At 30.7% G+C, this 15,659-nt stretch overlaps 1 protein-coding gene across 1 annotated transcript; it reads right to left on the bottom strand.

The window, feature by feature from the left end:
- Positions 1–231: 231 nt before the first annotated feature.
- Positions 232–2,687, bottom strand: LOC129303737 (fatty acid desaturase 4, chloroplastic-like). Its single transcript, XM_054943241.1, has one exon. It carries the CDS (start codon positions 1,122–1,124, stop codon positions 399–401), a length of 726 nt encoding a protein of 241 aa, XP_054799216.1. The 5' UTR covers positions 1,125–2,687; the 3' UTR covers positions 232–398.
- Between the last annotated feature and the right edge of the window lie 12,972 nt (positions 2,688–15,659).

Here is a 15,659-nt window from a genome sequence, read left to right as displayed (position 1 = left end):
TTAATTTTAGGCAATCTAATATCTTATTGTGTGTTTTGTTCTTTTGTTTCTAAATTTTATTCTTTTTTTTACTTATCTAAATAATTAAACTTGTATTCATTAATCTACGTCGCTAACATGAAGTTTCATAATACATGTTAGCAGATTTTAATAGCACTACCACTTTTTTTAAATAATAAGAATCACATTGATGATTGAGATAAACTCAGATGACCAAAATGATTAAAAAAAAAAAGATAAACTTAAAATATATGATAATTAAAAAAACTCAAAAAAAGAAAAAACTAAAACTTTCATTATTTATTACGCCAACTAAAACAACAGTAGTTAAATTTTTACTTGGCTGAAATTTAAGAAGAAGCCTCTATCTCCTGCATCCACTCAGAATTGGGTTCACTTCAAGACCGTGGTCTAACCCCAAGTTTGGAATACACTATTTTCTCCAACATTACAAATACCTTATGCCTATCCAGAAACTCATTCCAAACTCCACTCAAAATGCAATAATTACTGTTATACGGCGGCCGGTGGTGGGCGGCATGCTGCGACCGTGACACCAGTACTCCGACATCCTGTAATGCCACCACGAGTGGCGGAAGCCGGCTCTTCGTCCTGTGGGCCCAGGCATGAAACTGCTGGCTAAACATAATGCAACCAGAACACACTCCAACAAACCCAAGAAGTTTTGAGTCATTGAAAACAAGTACAATAGGTAACACTGTGAGTGTAACTCCACGAGCCAATATATGCAAGTTGTTAGCAAATTGACGTCTTGTTATGGCCCGTGGACACTTATGGTGACCTTGAAAAGCCTCAATTTGAGGACCAAACACAGGTGTGGACTCATCTCCATAATTATCAATAGCCCAATGGTAAACGCCAGAGCCTAGATCGGCCAACATATAGCCAAGCCAAGCGGCGAAGACCGGTTCGAACGAAACTTGCATGATGGTTGCTTGACTAATGCATTTAGCCAATGAAACAATCACAGTAGTGCAACCGGCTGCAACCCAGGCTCGATGTGACCACGTTGATTGTAAACTCGGATCATTAGTTAAGGGATGGCTAGTTGTACTACTAATAACCACTGGTTTAGGGGACATAGGCTGATGAGGTTGTTCCATGGCTAATTGTGTAGCTTAAGAGTTCAACTTGGGGGTGGTGGTGGTAGAGCAATACACTCGGACGCGGCCACGGAGGAGGAGGAGCGGGCTGCGCGTAGTGGATTGGTGGTCGTGGGGACTTGGTCGGTAGTTGCGTGGGGCTGAGGAGGACCTTGAGATGCAGAATATATATATATATATATATATGTATGCATGTAGAGAGAGATACACACGCGCGACTTGCGGAGATAGAGAATAGAAGACGCAATGAAACTGTTCTTGCGCCGAATGCTTTTGTCAAATAGAGAGTTAATGAAATGAAAAGGTGGGTTTGGTTGAAAGGAAGAAGGGACGAATGGGAGGGGGTTTGGATTCGGTGCATATCTCTACTACTGATTGCATGTTTTATCTAAGCTGTTAAAATTTAGATTAACTGTTCTAAATTTATATCTAGATATCAAATAATGATTGAGTTTTTTTTTTTTACCTGTTAATTTAAATTTTAATAACTTAAATGGAACAAACACTCCATACTTGTACTAGAAACAGGCATTGACTCCAAACGGGAGGAGGATATGGTGGGAAAGAGGATTCTCATGGGTTTCTCTTTTTTATTATTAATAAAATAAAATAAAAAATAGGTAAAAATTTAAAAAAATTAATTTGTAAGGTAAAAATTGAAATTGACTAAAAAATAAAAAAAATAAAATAATATTTAGCAATTCAACTATTCGAGCCAACCTGAATAAATCTAAAAGCTCAAGTTGTTAAGGTTAAGCTTGGTGATGTGGCTTTTTTAATAAAATTAATGAAAACTCATGCATTATTGTTGACTTAAGGATATATAAAACTTTTATGGAAAATTTTTTTGAGTATTTTTAGACCTTGTGCTTGTTTTTTTTTCTTTTTAAATGGTTAATGTTAACTTTTGTTTGCCAAATTTAACAAAATAGAGTTTGTTGCAATTATTATAACAAATTTATGGATATTCTTACATCTTTATTCACTACTTACATATACAGGATACTCCTGGAGAAAAAATAGTTGGACATTTTTTCCCTTTAACAAATAAAAAAAAGAACTATTTACGGTACCATTTATAATCCACTTTTTAGAAGATTTTTATCTTATTTATAATTTATTTTGTAAAATTTATAAAAAATTAATATTTTTTTTCCAGTAGAACCCTTGGTGTAGATATTAGTAAGGTAATTTTTGTGAAAAGAGGAATTGAGAAAGTTGGCAAAAGAATTTGCATTTAGTCAAGGATATTTATGAAAAAATGGAGTAATTTCAAGGCAATTAAATACTTTAACTTTCTTGACTTGCATGAATTAGTTAAATAAGATTTATAAATAAATCAATGTTGTGAGAACAAGATCAATTATAAAATTAATTGAAACACTAGTTCACAATTTAATCGGTAGACAAGGGTTAGGTCATGGTTGAGCCATTTATAATTAAATTAATATATTTAAATGTTATAGAAAATTATAAATTAATTTTATTTTTTATTGGAATTTCAAAATCATTGTTAATTTTTTTTAGAGATGGTGATCACATATGCTTTTAAAGGAAACAAGATCTAAATTTGTTTGAAAAGATATGTAAATAAGTGTTTGAATAAATATATAGATGAATAAGAAGCTTGCATGTAAAGAAGTTCAAAAAAATCAACTAAAAAAGAAATAAAAGGAATGCATGCTTATTTTTAAGATTAGTCATTTGGCACTTTTGAGAGGCAAATTATAACTAAATTAAAATGATATCACATGAAACAAAAATATGGATACATAGCTGGAAAAACAGAGATAAAAGAGATGTTCATACATAAAAAATTAAGTATAAGGAGCTAACACAAAACATGAATTGAGATGGGAAGAAAATTAAAAACAACGAGTAGACTTGTAGGAAAGACTGGAGACATTGCAACAATGCTTTTGGGGTGACAATTGTGTGAATAGTGGACCAGTGGTAGAGTTTTTAGAATTAATTTTTTTTCTTTTAAGAGTTAACATTTTTTTTAAATCTTTTTATTGTCGGTTAGTTCGGTTCACTAGTTTTTAATCGGTTTACCAATTTAAAGTTAGTTCTTATTTAGTGTTGTTATTTGTGTGTGCTGGACTAGACAAGGTACAGGTTCTGAGTTATCATTCTTGTTTTTTTAACAATAAAATAAATATAGAGGGAGTTATTATTATTATTATTGTTATTATTATTATTATTATTACTTCAAATAAGAAAAAGTATTAATGCTATGAGATTTATATATTGTCCTTTCATTCATTTCCCATCTTTTCACTATCTTACTTTAACGGTATTTACTACTTACTCAACCGCATTTTATAAAATATTTTTTAAAAAAATTCAGCATTCAAAATATAAAATATTATGACAAAAATAAGATCTTATTAATAATATTTTTTTAATATTACTTACTCTTCTCATGTATTCACTCTTTTCAATATTTTTTCACTAAAAAAATTATTAATTGAATGAATTTTTAAAAGTTTGATATTTTTTTTGTTTTTAAAAAAGTATGGTTATAAAGTATATTATTTAATACTGATATATGTGATTTTGTCTTAATTAGTTTTATAAATTGGGACGGAATAAGTATTTTAAACTTTTTTGTGTGCAACATATGAACATATGCATAGTTTAAATTGAAAATCCAAATCTGAATTAAACTGTGGTTGCGTCCACTAGAAAAATTGAGCAAGAACATACAAGAGTAATTTGCGTCATGATGAAGTTCTAGTTCTAGACTGATAACTCCCGGGTACGGCAGCACTAACATAAACGAATAAAATCAGAATTTAGAAATGTAAGAATTTAAAAAAAAGGGAGATCAGAATAACAAAAATATACCTCAAATAACAACTACATACCATGAGATATGATAATTATTATTTCGTGAAACTCGTCTGATATTCTGAATTTTTTTTAGTGAAACCTGATGCTTGATTCATAATAGAATGTGCACAAAAGAATATGAAACTACAGATAAACTAAAAGGCAGAAAACCGAAAACCAACCAATCAAATACAAGAAGTTTGGTCATACAAGTTAAAATCAATAATAAGACTAAAAGGTAGCTTAGCAAGATAATTAGTCATCCTATTTTCTTTTCTGTACATAAAATGAAATTGGACATCCCATTCTATACTCAAAATTTTGTTGGTTGAACTAATAACGTGTTAGAAAAAATAATAATTATAGTTGTGATCATAAAAATGACATTCGCACAACTATAAAAGACTTCCACAATCCTCAAAACATTTCTACTAACAAATCTCAAGACCTTTGAATTGAAGATATCATAAATTTAAAAAAATAGTAGGGGGAAGTTTACCCATTGGACAACTAAAATTCAAAATCCAATCTCCAGTAGCTCCTTTCAGCATACCTCCACAAGCACTATTTTCATTTCAAAGAGTTGAACCATCTACTGTTTCTAGTCGAATTGGATGAGTACACATGTGTGGTTGTTGTGATTTTAAATTCAAATAAGCAACTACTTTGAAAAAGTGCAGTTAGGTTCTTCCCCCACCGAACCTTCTTGCTTTTGAAAAACACATCTGCCCCTATCTATCAAGATGTCCCCACCCATGTGCATAGAGGTTATCCCAATGTTTATTTTGCACGAAAGATTTACCCACATCTGTCTTTCATATTCCAATTTAACCAATCCCAATCCCACCTGCCGTGCTCAATCAGAAATTTTTTGAAAAAAAAATAAAAATATTTAAAAGTTATCACCAAAATTATAAAAGATAATATTAAAAATGAAGGACTGCCTTAAATTAATTATACAAATTTATATGACTTTAAAAATTATCTTTATTATTCTCAATAAAAAAGACAAGAAAAACAAAAGAAAAAATTTTATTTATTTATAATTTAGACTCACTTCTAGAAATATGTCATTTTCTCTAATTAATTGCGCTTTAGCGAGGAATTTTGTCCCTTGCTAAATTTATAACTAAAAAAAGGTTTATTAAATTTAACGAGAGATCATATTTAGCAAGAGATTTAGTCTTTGCTAAAATTAGCGAGGGATTCTTAATTAATCCCTCACTAATCCTATTCAAAATTCAGTAATTTAACGAGCGATTAATTTCTTGCTAATCCCTTACTAAATGTGCCTATATTTAAACATAGTGATTCCACATCACCCACTATGTGTGCGTCACTTCATGACATGTCATTATCTACCTTATGTCATGTCACTTGTTTTTTACTATATTATTTATTAATTATGTTTATATCAAAGTCAATACTTAAACTTTTGACCTCATACCTTTCAAAGCTTATGTTTTCCTTCTTTACCTGTTGAACTAAAAGGCACTAGCAGTCATTATATGAGAATTAAATATATATTATTTAATTACATAAATATATTAAATAATATATTATAAAAATACGCATTAAATTTTATTTTCAATTATTAATATGTTAAAAATATTTATATCTTATTTAAATTATTATTTATATTATATCTTTAATAAAATATTATTTTATTAATGAAAACAAAATTAAAAATAAAGAAAATATTAAATAATTTTATTATGAATATTTTAGTTAATTTTTAAATTTAATTTTTATTTTTAAATAAAAAATTAAATATATAATTAAAAGTCATTGCCCAAGTTAATTTTTTTTTACATTAATTAGCTAGGGATAGAATCGCTCACTAAATTCTTCAATAATTATCTTATTTTAGAGAGGGATTAACAGTCCTTCACTATTTTTCTAACTAATTGTCTTATTTTAGAAAGGCATTAACAGTCCCTCATTAATTTGGTATTTTAGAGAGGAATAAATAATCCCTCACTAAATTCCCTCACTAATTTATATTTTTCTAATAGTGACTTGACCTAAGATAAAACTCTATAGCTTAGGTACCCTTTTGATGAGAAATCGAAGCTCAATAGTTTAGGTAAAAATATGTGTCTCTTCATTGAGAGTTTTTCAAAGGAAAATATTTATTATCCTTTTTTAATAAAATGATTTTTAACATAGATTTTTATTTTTGTAATTTATAAAAATAATTTGAGAAACAATTTAGTGACAAATATTTTAATAAGCTTACAATAGCTTGCAAGAACTCTGAAAGTCTCACACAATCAAAACATATAAAACAATTTTAGTGAAGCACATGTGATAATTTATCACCATATATAACAAATTAATTAACTTAAAAACTTGTGAGGACTTTGAAAGTCTTATACAACAAATAATTTCAATAAGACCATAATAGATATAATGATGAATAAATAAACACCGTTTTGAGCTTTAAATCTTGAAATTTCTTTTCTTGGAAATTCTCCTAAATATTTTCCCCATCATGTATCTTCAAATTTAATCATGATACCAAGATTTTGCATATATTCATTACAATCAAATGCCACAATATTCTAAAAAAATACTCTTCTTACCCAACTGCATGTTCGAATTAAAGTGACACTACTACAAAAAAGAAAATATTAAACAGTTATTTTTGCTTATATTGGACGGTTATGAATCGTCCAGTATGGGACCGTCATATATTAATAAAACAAATATTGGACAGTTATTAGAATCGTTCAATATTATATATTTGAACTGTCCAATATAATGTCAAAAGAGGTATAGCTAAAGAATATATTGAACGGTTATTTTCAAGAACCATCCAATATATGGACATATTGGACAATTTTAGTCAGAAGCATCCAATATGCTAAGACATATTAGACGGTTCAAATTATAACCGTCCAATATAACAATATATTGGACGGTTATTGGAGAGTTATAGTAAATAACCATCCAATATATTATAATTTTTTAATACGCTGGCTGCATTTCTTGCATCCCCCTGTAATAGTATAATGCAAATACAAACTAATCTAATTCAATTTAGTTCAATTTATAATTATATTAAACTAAATTGAATTATAGTAGACTAACAATTTTATTAAAATAAAAAAATTTGTTACCTATACAATTGCTCGACATTGTATTAAGTAAAACAAAGTTATTTGCTAGACTAAACTAAAATTATTCTAAATTATAAAAAATAAAATAAAAAAGTATAATTTACTTATTTTTGGCCCACAACTAGAAAATGTACTCGCACCATTCCTCAATAACTTTGTTGATGTGATGATCCATGAATTTGTCACAATATGAATTGGAATAATACTGCAATAATGTAATATGACAAAAAAGTTAATTATTTCAACAAATTAAAATTCATAATCACATATAATTTAATGTAAATAACATAGATGCCACAGGGGGGATTAGAGTCATCCCATGAGTGATGATGTCTTTAAGAAATCTCATGACACAATATCCACAATTCTCACTATATGCTATTTGTCGTGGGCACTGCATAAAAAAAATCAATAAACATGTTATTGAATTAATTAGAAAACTAAAATTAATTGTTAAAAGTAGTAGTGAGAAGTAGCTTTATTATCTTCCAATTAGGGTAGGCTAGATCATATGACTTGTACCTTAATGGTACAGGAAAGTTCTTTTCGGTGCGATAAAACATCACAGCCCTAATAAGAAAGAAAATAAGTTAAAATTAGAAATTTAAAATGAAAAATATAGAAATATTAATCAAAATATAAACTTACAAATTTAATAATTCCATCATATCTGGTTTATTATCTGGCTGCCCACTAGCAGAATCCAAGTTGTAAAACTTTACAGCTTTAACAGCAGCCAGCATAATGCCGATCAGCATCTAGTGGCTCCTAAAACAATTTAAAAACACATGTTATGAAACTTAAAATGACAAGATAAATTAAATAAATTAAGATACCACTGAATTCACCCTTGTATATAAGGTACCAAAAAAAACATCCCCGCAGTAGAGTTTTTTGCCTCGAAGTACTTTGTTAATATTTGAGCTTGGCTATGTCGCACCTCAGTAGTGATGTTGTGATGAGTAGAGACATCGTGAGGACAGACAAAGACAAATTTTGATGTAAAATCACCAGGGACAATAAAATTTTCATATAGGTACCTAAATGAAAAAAAATAAATAAATTATTATATTATATTAAGTTTAAAATATAATAAAAAGTCATATAAATAATATGTACCTCATATAAAAATGAACCATGTTTTGGCTAATCGATACGCACTCGAGGACTTCGTTGATCATTTCAACTCTAATTACATCGTGTTGTTCTCTACCATACATGCTCTAGTCAAAGTTGATAACTACTGTAGAATCAACAAACAACTTTGCATATCCTCAAGTATGCACTGGTAGGTTTTTGGCAGTTAGTTTGGCACGGCTATCTCAACCTTGGATAATTGGCCCAATTGTCTAGTAATGCCCTTCCTCTTGAATTGCACACTAATTGTATAGTTAGAGACCAATTATGTAACATATACATAGAAAGGTAACTAGCATACCTGTTGATTTTGTGCTTCATTTTCTATACAGAAGAAAACCCTAAGTCATGCAATAAAGTTGCCACTTGCTTCTCCAACAGTAAACACATCTAAGGTGGGAATAAGCAACGAGTAGTTGGCATCAATGGGTTCAAGAATCAACCCTCGTAAATAGTTAGTAAGTATCGGCACATTGTGTATGGTATTTTCCTTAGGGATATTAAACACACGGCCTCTTGCCACTTTGTGTCTACCAGTGCTATTTGCCACCAAAAAGCAATCATGCTCACCTTAAATAAAAATAAGTATAAGTTAATAAAATAATGGTGAACCAAAGTTAAGAAATAAACTAATATATACCTCAAGAATTTGACCAGATGGCTGGGCTATAGTGCAACTATCTATCTTGCTAGGACTTATGTGCTCAAAGGGCAACTTCCCAGAATCATTAGCCCTAAGCAGTGCCTCAATCATTTTTTGTTGCAATTCTACCTTTTGTTTTAAAGCATTAAACTCAGCTAAAGAAGGCACATCTTTTGGAGTCTTTTTTTTACCTACTATTTATTTCCTTAAGACCCCTATGCCAATACCCTTAACACGACCCTGGTGATCACAATTTCCTAATGCCTTTTCTAAGACATCTTCATTCTAGGGAAGCTCGCCTTTAGGAAGGGAAAAATTTTTTTTGCCCTTAACTCTTTATTCTTTTAGCTCAGTTCCTAAAAAAATAAAAAGTACCATGATTTTAGTGATCAATTCATTTCATTATACAAAATATCATGATCCTTACCAAGAATGATTTGTCAAGGCAGCTAGCAACAAAAGCATCCTAATGCTCTTGTTTGACAATAGGTCTTATCAACTCAGGGACTATAGGACTAATATGACCACTGGCATGAGTTATGTATTTTGATCCTATAAAATATCAGAAGGTTCAATGTGCCTTGCATGCTACTTCCATGACAAAATGTCTTCAACTAGTGTCAATCTCAAATGCCAATTACTCAATCAACAGATTTAATATGTAAGATAGAAAATTGATATGATAATATAATAAATCAATTAATATTATAAATACATATACATTACCTCAACTTGTTCCTATATGAAATCCATAGAGGCTGCCAACTATTAATTGATAATCCTAAATGCCCTCTAGATAGCCCTGATATAGCTGGAGAAATTATGCTTGTTGGTCTTAATTGGTTGACCCTTCGAATTCCATTAAAGAGAATATTTCTATCTAGCCAACCATCTTCGATTAACCTCACTTATCAATACTAAGCCTTTCCTAATTGATGTAGCCATAGTTTCTTGAGCATTTTTAGCCATAAGCTGACTGGTGGATGTAAAGGGATGATCACCCATCTGTAGGTTAGGAAGTAAGTCAATGGGTAAGTCAGGGGGTGAAGTGGTGGCACTGGGAGGATTATCAAATAGGTTATTGGTCGAAGTGGGTTCACCAGGTCTCCCCGGTGGTATTTTAGGAGCCATTTACCTGTAATGAAATAGTTAAAAGATAAAACAGAAATAGTAATTAAGAAAATTAAAATACACAAGGCACAAATAAAACACAAATAGTAATTAAGAAAATTAAAATACACAAGGCACAAATAAAACATAAATAGTAATCAAGAAAATTGATCACCACAAGATTAAGTTAATTTTTTTTCTTTTTCTTGTCTTCGTTTAAACTTTTTCTACTTTGATAGCTCAATTTAATTTCTTAATCTTCTCTTTTATTTTTTTGCTCCTTTTTAAAATCCAAACACCTTCATTGTGATCATGTCTTATATAGTTGACACTATCTTTGATGAGATTACTTTCAAGCGCAGTTCCCTCAAATGGATCATCCTCAACAACATTAATCATCTCTTCAATTGTTTTATTTAACAATAAAACAATGGACCAATTTTATTTTGTAGAATCAGGAACATAAAACACTTGTTTAGCCTGCGATGTCAAAATAAAAGGCTCATCTTTATTTATATTCCTTATTAAGATTCACCTGTATGAACCCAGACGATGCATCAATTTGAATGGCAATTTTATAATAAACTCAATTACAATCAAAGGTTGGAACTTTAAACTTAACATAGTCTAACTCCTATATGTGCTCAATCATGCTAAAATATGACATTGATGCATACATAGGATTTTTGTCTTTCATACTGGAAATATGCATTGCTTCAGCCATAAGAGTTACACTATTATTTTGCATTATGCTTCGATCATCTAGCTCTGTTATAGAATGTGTCTCCATTGATTACATAGCTATTATGAGAGACAACTTGTATGTTTGGACCTCTAGCCAACCATTTTACTCTTTTAGAAACAAAATTATGGTCAGAATTGTACTTGCTAGAAACATGCTTTTTTAACCAACCTGTGAAATGCTTATTATGTTCTTTCTTATACCAAGTTTTAGTTCTTCCAGGATTATCCTTCCTAATGTCAGACTTGTGCTTGTCTGCATACCCATCAACCTCTTTAAAATTGTGCAACACATAAAGGTGTGCTTGCTCCTAATGTTTTCTTGAGATAGTGACTAATTTGACCCCCTTCATTCCTTCCCCATCTTCTTTTCTCATGTGTCTATCTATTGGAATGCCAACATATTTTCCATCTTTCAAGTACTCTTGATAGAATTCAATGGCCTCCTCACTAATGTACCTTTCAACAATACAACCTTTAGGTCTACTTCAGTTTTTCACATATCCTTTTAGTACTTTCATGTTACGTTCTATCAAGTACATTCATCTCAAATGTCAAAAAATTATGTCAAAAAATGAATAGTAAGGTCTACACATTTCTACCTCCTTAACTAAGTGAATAGTAAGGTAAACTATTATGTCAAAAAATGCAGGCAAAATATACATTTCAAGTTCACATAATGTCTTTATAATTTGGCCTTACAAACTTAGCAATTTGTGAGGGTTGATCATTTTGCTACAAATAGACTTGAAGAAGAAATACAGTTTAGTTATCGCATTACGCACCCCATTGGATAAAATAAAACGTATGGCTATTGGAAGAAAATTTTCCATCAAGACATGGCGGTCATAAGATTTTAAACCTTTTAACTTCAAGCCTTTCATTGACACAAGATTTTTGATATTGGAAGAGTAACCCTTTGGAACTTTAATTGCACAAAGAAACTCACATAATGCCCTTTTTTCATTTTTCGATAGTGTGTGAGCTGCTGGATGAAGAAATGTATGACTTCCATTCTCCTCCGATGCCAAGTTGCTGGATGAAGAAACATACGACTTCCATTCTCCTCCGGCGCCAAGTCTTCCCTTATACCCATAGAAACCATGTCTAGCCTTACTTTTATCCCATCTTTGCTCTTTTTTGGAATTTGTAGTAATGCACCAACAATACTTTCACACACATTCTTCTCAATATGCATCATATTAAGAAAATGCCTCACATCCAAGGTCATCCAATATGGAAAATCAAAGAAAATAGATCTTTTCTTCCACCTACTTGTACTGATGTGCCTCGCAAGAGGTTTTCCAAATTCAATATCCAAATCCTTAACCTTTTTAAATAGCTAATCATTGAATAAAATAGAGGTGGCCCACCTTCTTCTAGATTACCATCAAAAGACTGTCTTAATATTTGATAATAATGTTGCTGAGGCAACCATCTATGATGTCCCATATAGACATTCTTCATACCATATTCTAATCTCATCGATTGTGTCTTATTTTCATAAATAAGGCATCCAAGTTTTTCTTTGATACTATACCCAAACAAATTATTGTGTGCTGAAAAGTCATTGATTATGCTTGTCGCACCCAAAAAAAATGTGACGCGAACAGTGCGCGAGCGGAGGTCCCAGCCTTCGCGGTGGGAACCGGATCGAAAGAGGAGTCGCCACCAAGATTTTGAGAAAAATCTTAGGAAACCGATTAATGGAAGAATGAGGGTGGTCTTTGAAATTAGAGAATAGGTTCAGAAGTTGGTTGAGTGTGGGAAAGGTGTTAGGCACCCCATAACACCCGTTTGTCAGAACGGTTACCTGAAGTTTGTTGTGCTCTATTAATATGGTTTTAAAGTTATTTTAATTATCCCTTTTATATTCATGTGTTTGATATAAAAATGATGATAATTAAGTAAGAAATATTTATTTATTTACGAGGGAGGATGGACTTGACTCAGAATCTGACTCTGAGGCCTACGTACCCTGTGATGGAGATCAAAGTCCACGTAGTTTGGACATAAAAGTTTGTTGGTGAAAATATTTTTGAAGTGAAATTAATTAGAAATAATTCACCATTTTGCAAATAAAATAATTTTTGAAATTTTAATATGTGTGTTTTAAATTGCAAAAGGTAATTTAATTTTAATTATTTTCTCCATTTTTAAATTTTTGGAATAAAGAAAGAAAAGGGTTTAAAAATATTTTTCTTTATATTTTATGATTGAGAATTTTAATCGCAGTACCTGCAGAACCTTATTGGTTCATACGATCACACAATTGCTCTAAATATCTGCGGAGATTCTGAAATCTCACACGATGAAAGAGTTTGGCAATTTAATTTATTTATTTATATTCTTATGTACATTTTTAAGTGTTAATAATAATTTTTTTAGCATGTAGATACATTTTTTTGAAGAATTTTAATCAACATACCTGCAAAACCTTATTGACTTATACAGTAATATGATTATCCTAAATATCTGCGGAGATTCTAAAATCTCACATGATAAAGGCATTAAATTTAAATACATTTTTAATGTGATCATTTTAATATATAATTTATATATATTAAAAACTTAGTCATTATATCTGTAGAGTCTTATTGACTCATACGATAATACGATGATCTTAGAAGTCTACGGAGACTTAAATATCACATGACTAAAAGATATAATCAGTAAATGTGGTTACAATTTAAATGCATTAATTTGGTTAATTAATTTTTTAAATTGTGTATTATATGATTATTTTTAAAAATTATTTATTTATTATAAAAATTGAGAATCACTATATCTATGAGGACTTATTATCCCACGTGATAATGTGATTAATTTAAGTCTCTACGAAAATTCTTGAAATCTCACATGAGACTTAAATAAATTATTAATTTGGATTATAAAAGGAGAGTTAATTTTAATATATAAGTTTTGCTCTTATATCTATAAAATCTTATTGATTTACACGACACGAGATTATCCTGAATATCTGTGGAGATTCAAAGTCTCACACGATAAAAGGATTAAACAATATTCACTTTAAATATATTTTAATGCATAATTATATAATGCATATTTTTTAATAGAAAAATCTTAATCGTTATACCTGCGAAGCCTTATTGACTCACACGGTAGTACGATTATCTTAAAGGTCTATGGAGTTTCAAAAATCTCACATGACCAAAAGATCTAATTAGAAAATATAATTATAATTTAAATTTATTAATTAAATTAATTAAAAATTATATAAAAAATTTTATTCACAAAATTTGTTTATTTATTTACCATATAAATTGTGAATCACAATTTCTGTGAAGATTTATTATCCTACATGATAATGTAATTAATTTAAGTTTCTATGAAGATTCTTTAAATCTTACATGAGACTTAAATATTTATTATAAAGAGAGAATTAATTTTAATAATGAGCCTTTGAAACCCATATAGATACAAGTCATATTTTCATACTTGCAAAATCTTATTGATTTATACAGTATGAGATCATTTTAAATGTCTGTGAAATTCTTAAAATTTTATATGACAGATAAGTAAAAAACAAGTATACACTCTATTATTTTTTGAATCTCAATTACAAAATTCAAAATTCATCCAAAAAGAAAAATAGAACTCCTTTCCAATGGTGACATAATGACCATGCAAATAAATAAGAAGATAATAAAAACAACTAGTAGCTTTGGCATTTAAAAGAACTAACTTATAAACATATCGATTGATGATATTTGAGGCAAAATATACTCAAGAGTTTATGGAGTAAATTAACAACTAGCAGGTTTTGTAACTAAAGAGATCTAAGATAGAAATCTTACCATTAATTCAGACTGCAACCTTTCGAGATCAGGATGAGAATCAATGCTCTTTGAATGCAATTACAGAAACCAATGATTCCCAGCATAAAAGCAATCAAGTGAAGCAATGGTGCATGAACTTCTGGGTTGACCTCTCGCTCGGTATCATATGGTGCGCCATCATTGCTTGACCAGACATGAAGATGTAACCTACGAATATCAGTAGAAGGTAGACATTGAAGACTCAGTATCTGTTGAGAGAATCATACTCCATCCCCTCATGAAAATGCAGCAACCAGATGAGCAGGAGCATGACGGCGAGGATCCCAAACCATTTGAATCTCTCTCCCTCTCTATCTCTAGATCTTACCATGAGAGAGCAATAAAACATAAGATCTCTCTCTTTCCCTTTACCGTTGCTCTCTCACCCTTGGTCTTTCTTCTTTCTCCAACTTCTTCTCCTTCTCTCTTCGTTTCTTTTTTTCTCTCAGTCTCTGTTTTCTTTTCAGTAAACTCCTGTTCCTCTCACTCTCGCATTCTTAGCTCGTCTCTGTTTTTCTCGGTCTCCCTCCTCCCTTTCATCCTTGGGTCTCTCTTTTTCCAGTTTCGGATCAATCTCTTTCCTCAGTGCTCCCCCTTTCTCTCCGTCTCGGATCCATCTCTTATGCTCTATTTTTCTACTGTGTTTCTCATCCGTTTCCCTTCCTCAGTTTTCTCTCTTTCTTCTCAGTTTTCTTCATCCCTTTTCACCGTGTTTTTACTTCTTTTGATCCCTCTCTTTGTCTCTATTTTTTTTTCGTCCAGCTATGATCTGCGTTTTATACTCTCGGTCTCTCTTCCCTCTTTCTCGTCTTTTCTACTTTTTCGTGCCCATTTTCAGCTAGCATGTGGGTGCTGCATTTCTGCTTTTGTGTTTCGTGTATGCTTCTTCTATGTGCATGTCTAGTTTTTCGCCTGCTCTCTGCTCTCTTTTTCAGAGGTAAAGGTTCATTCTCTGTCTGTTGCATGCATGCATGTTTCAGCTGGTGGCAGTTTAGTTCTCCTTTTGCATTTCTATGTCTTTCTGTGTGTCTTTGGCTTTCTTCTTCTTCTTTCGTGCACGTCTTCTTCATCTCTTTTGGGTTGTGGCTGTGTCTGTTCCTTTAGTTTT

The sequence above is a fragment of the Prosopis cineraria genome, unplaced genomic scaffold (assembly GCF_029017545.1).
Source record: "Prosopis cineraria cultivar Desert tree isolate PC_DT_omini unplaced genomic scaffold, ASM2901754v1 PC2, whole genome shotgun sequence".
In the NCBI taxonomy this organism is placed as follows: domain Eukaryota; kingdom Viridiplantae; phylum Streptophyta; class Magnoliopsida; order Fabales; family Fabaceae; genus Prosopis; species Prosopis cineraria.
This window is presented reverse-complemented; position numbering and strand designations above follow the sequence as displayed.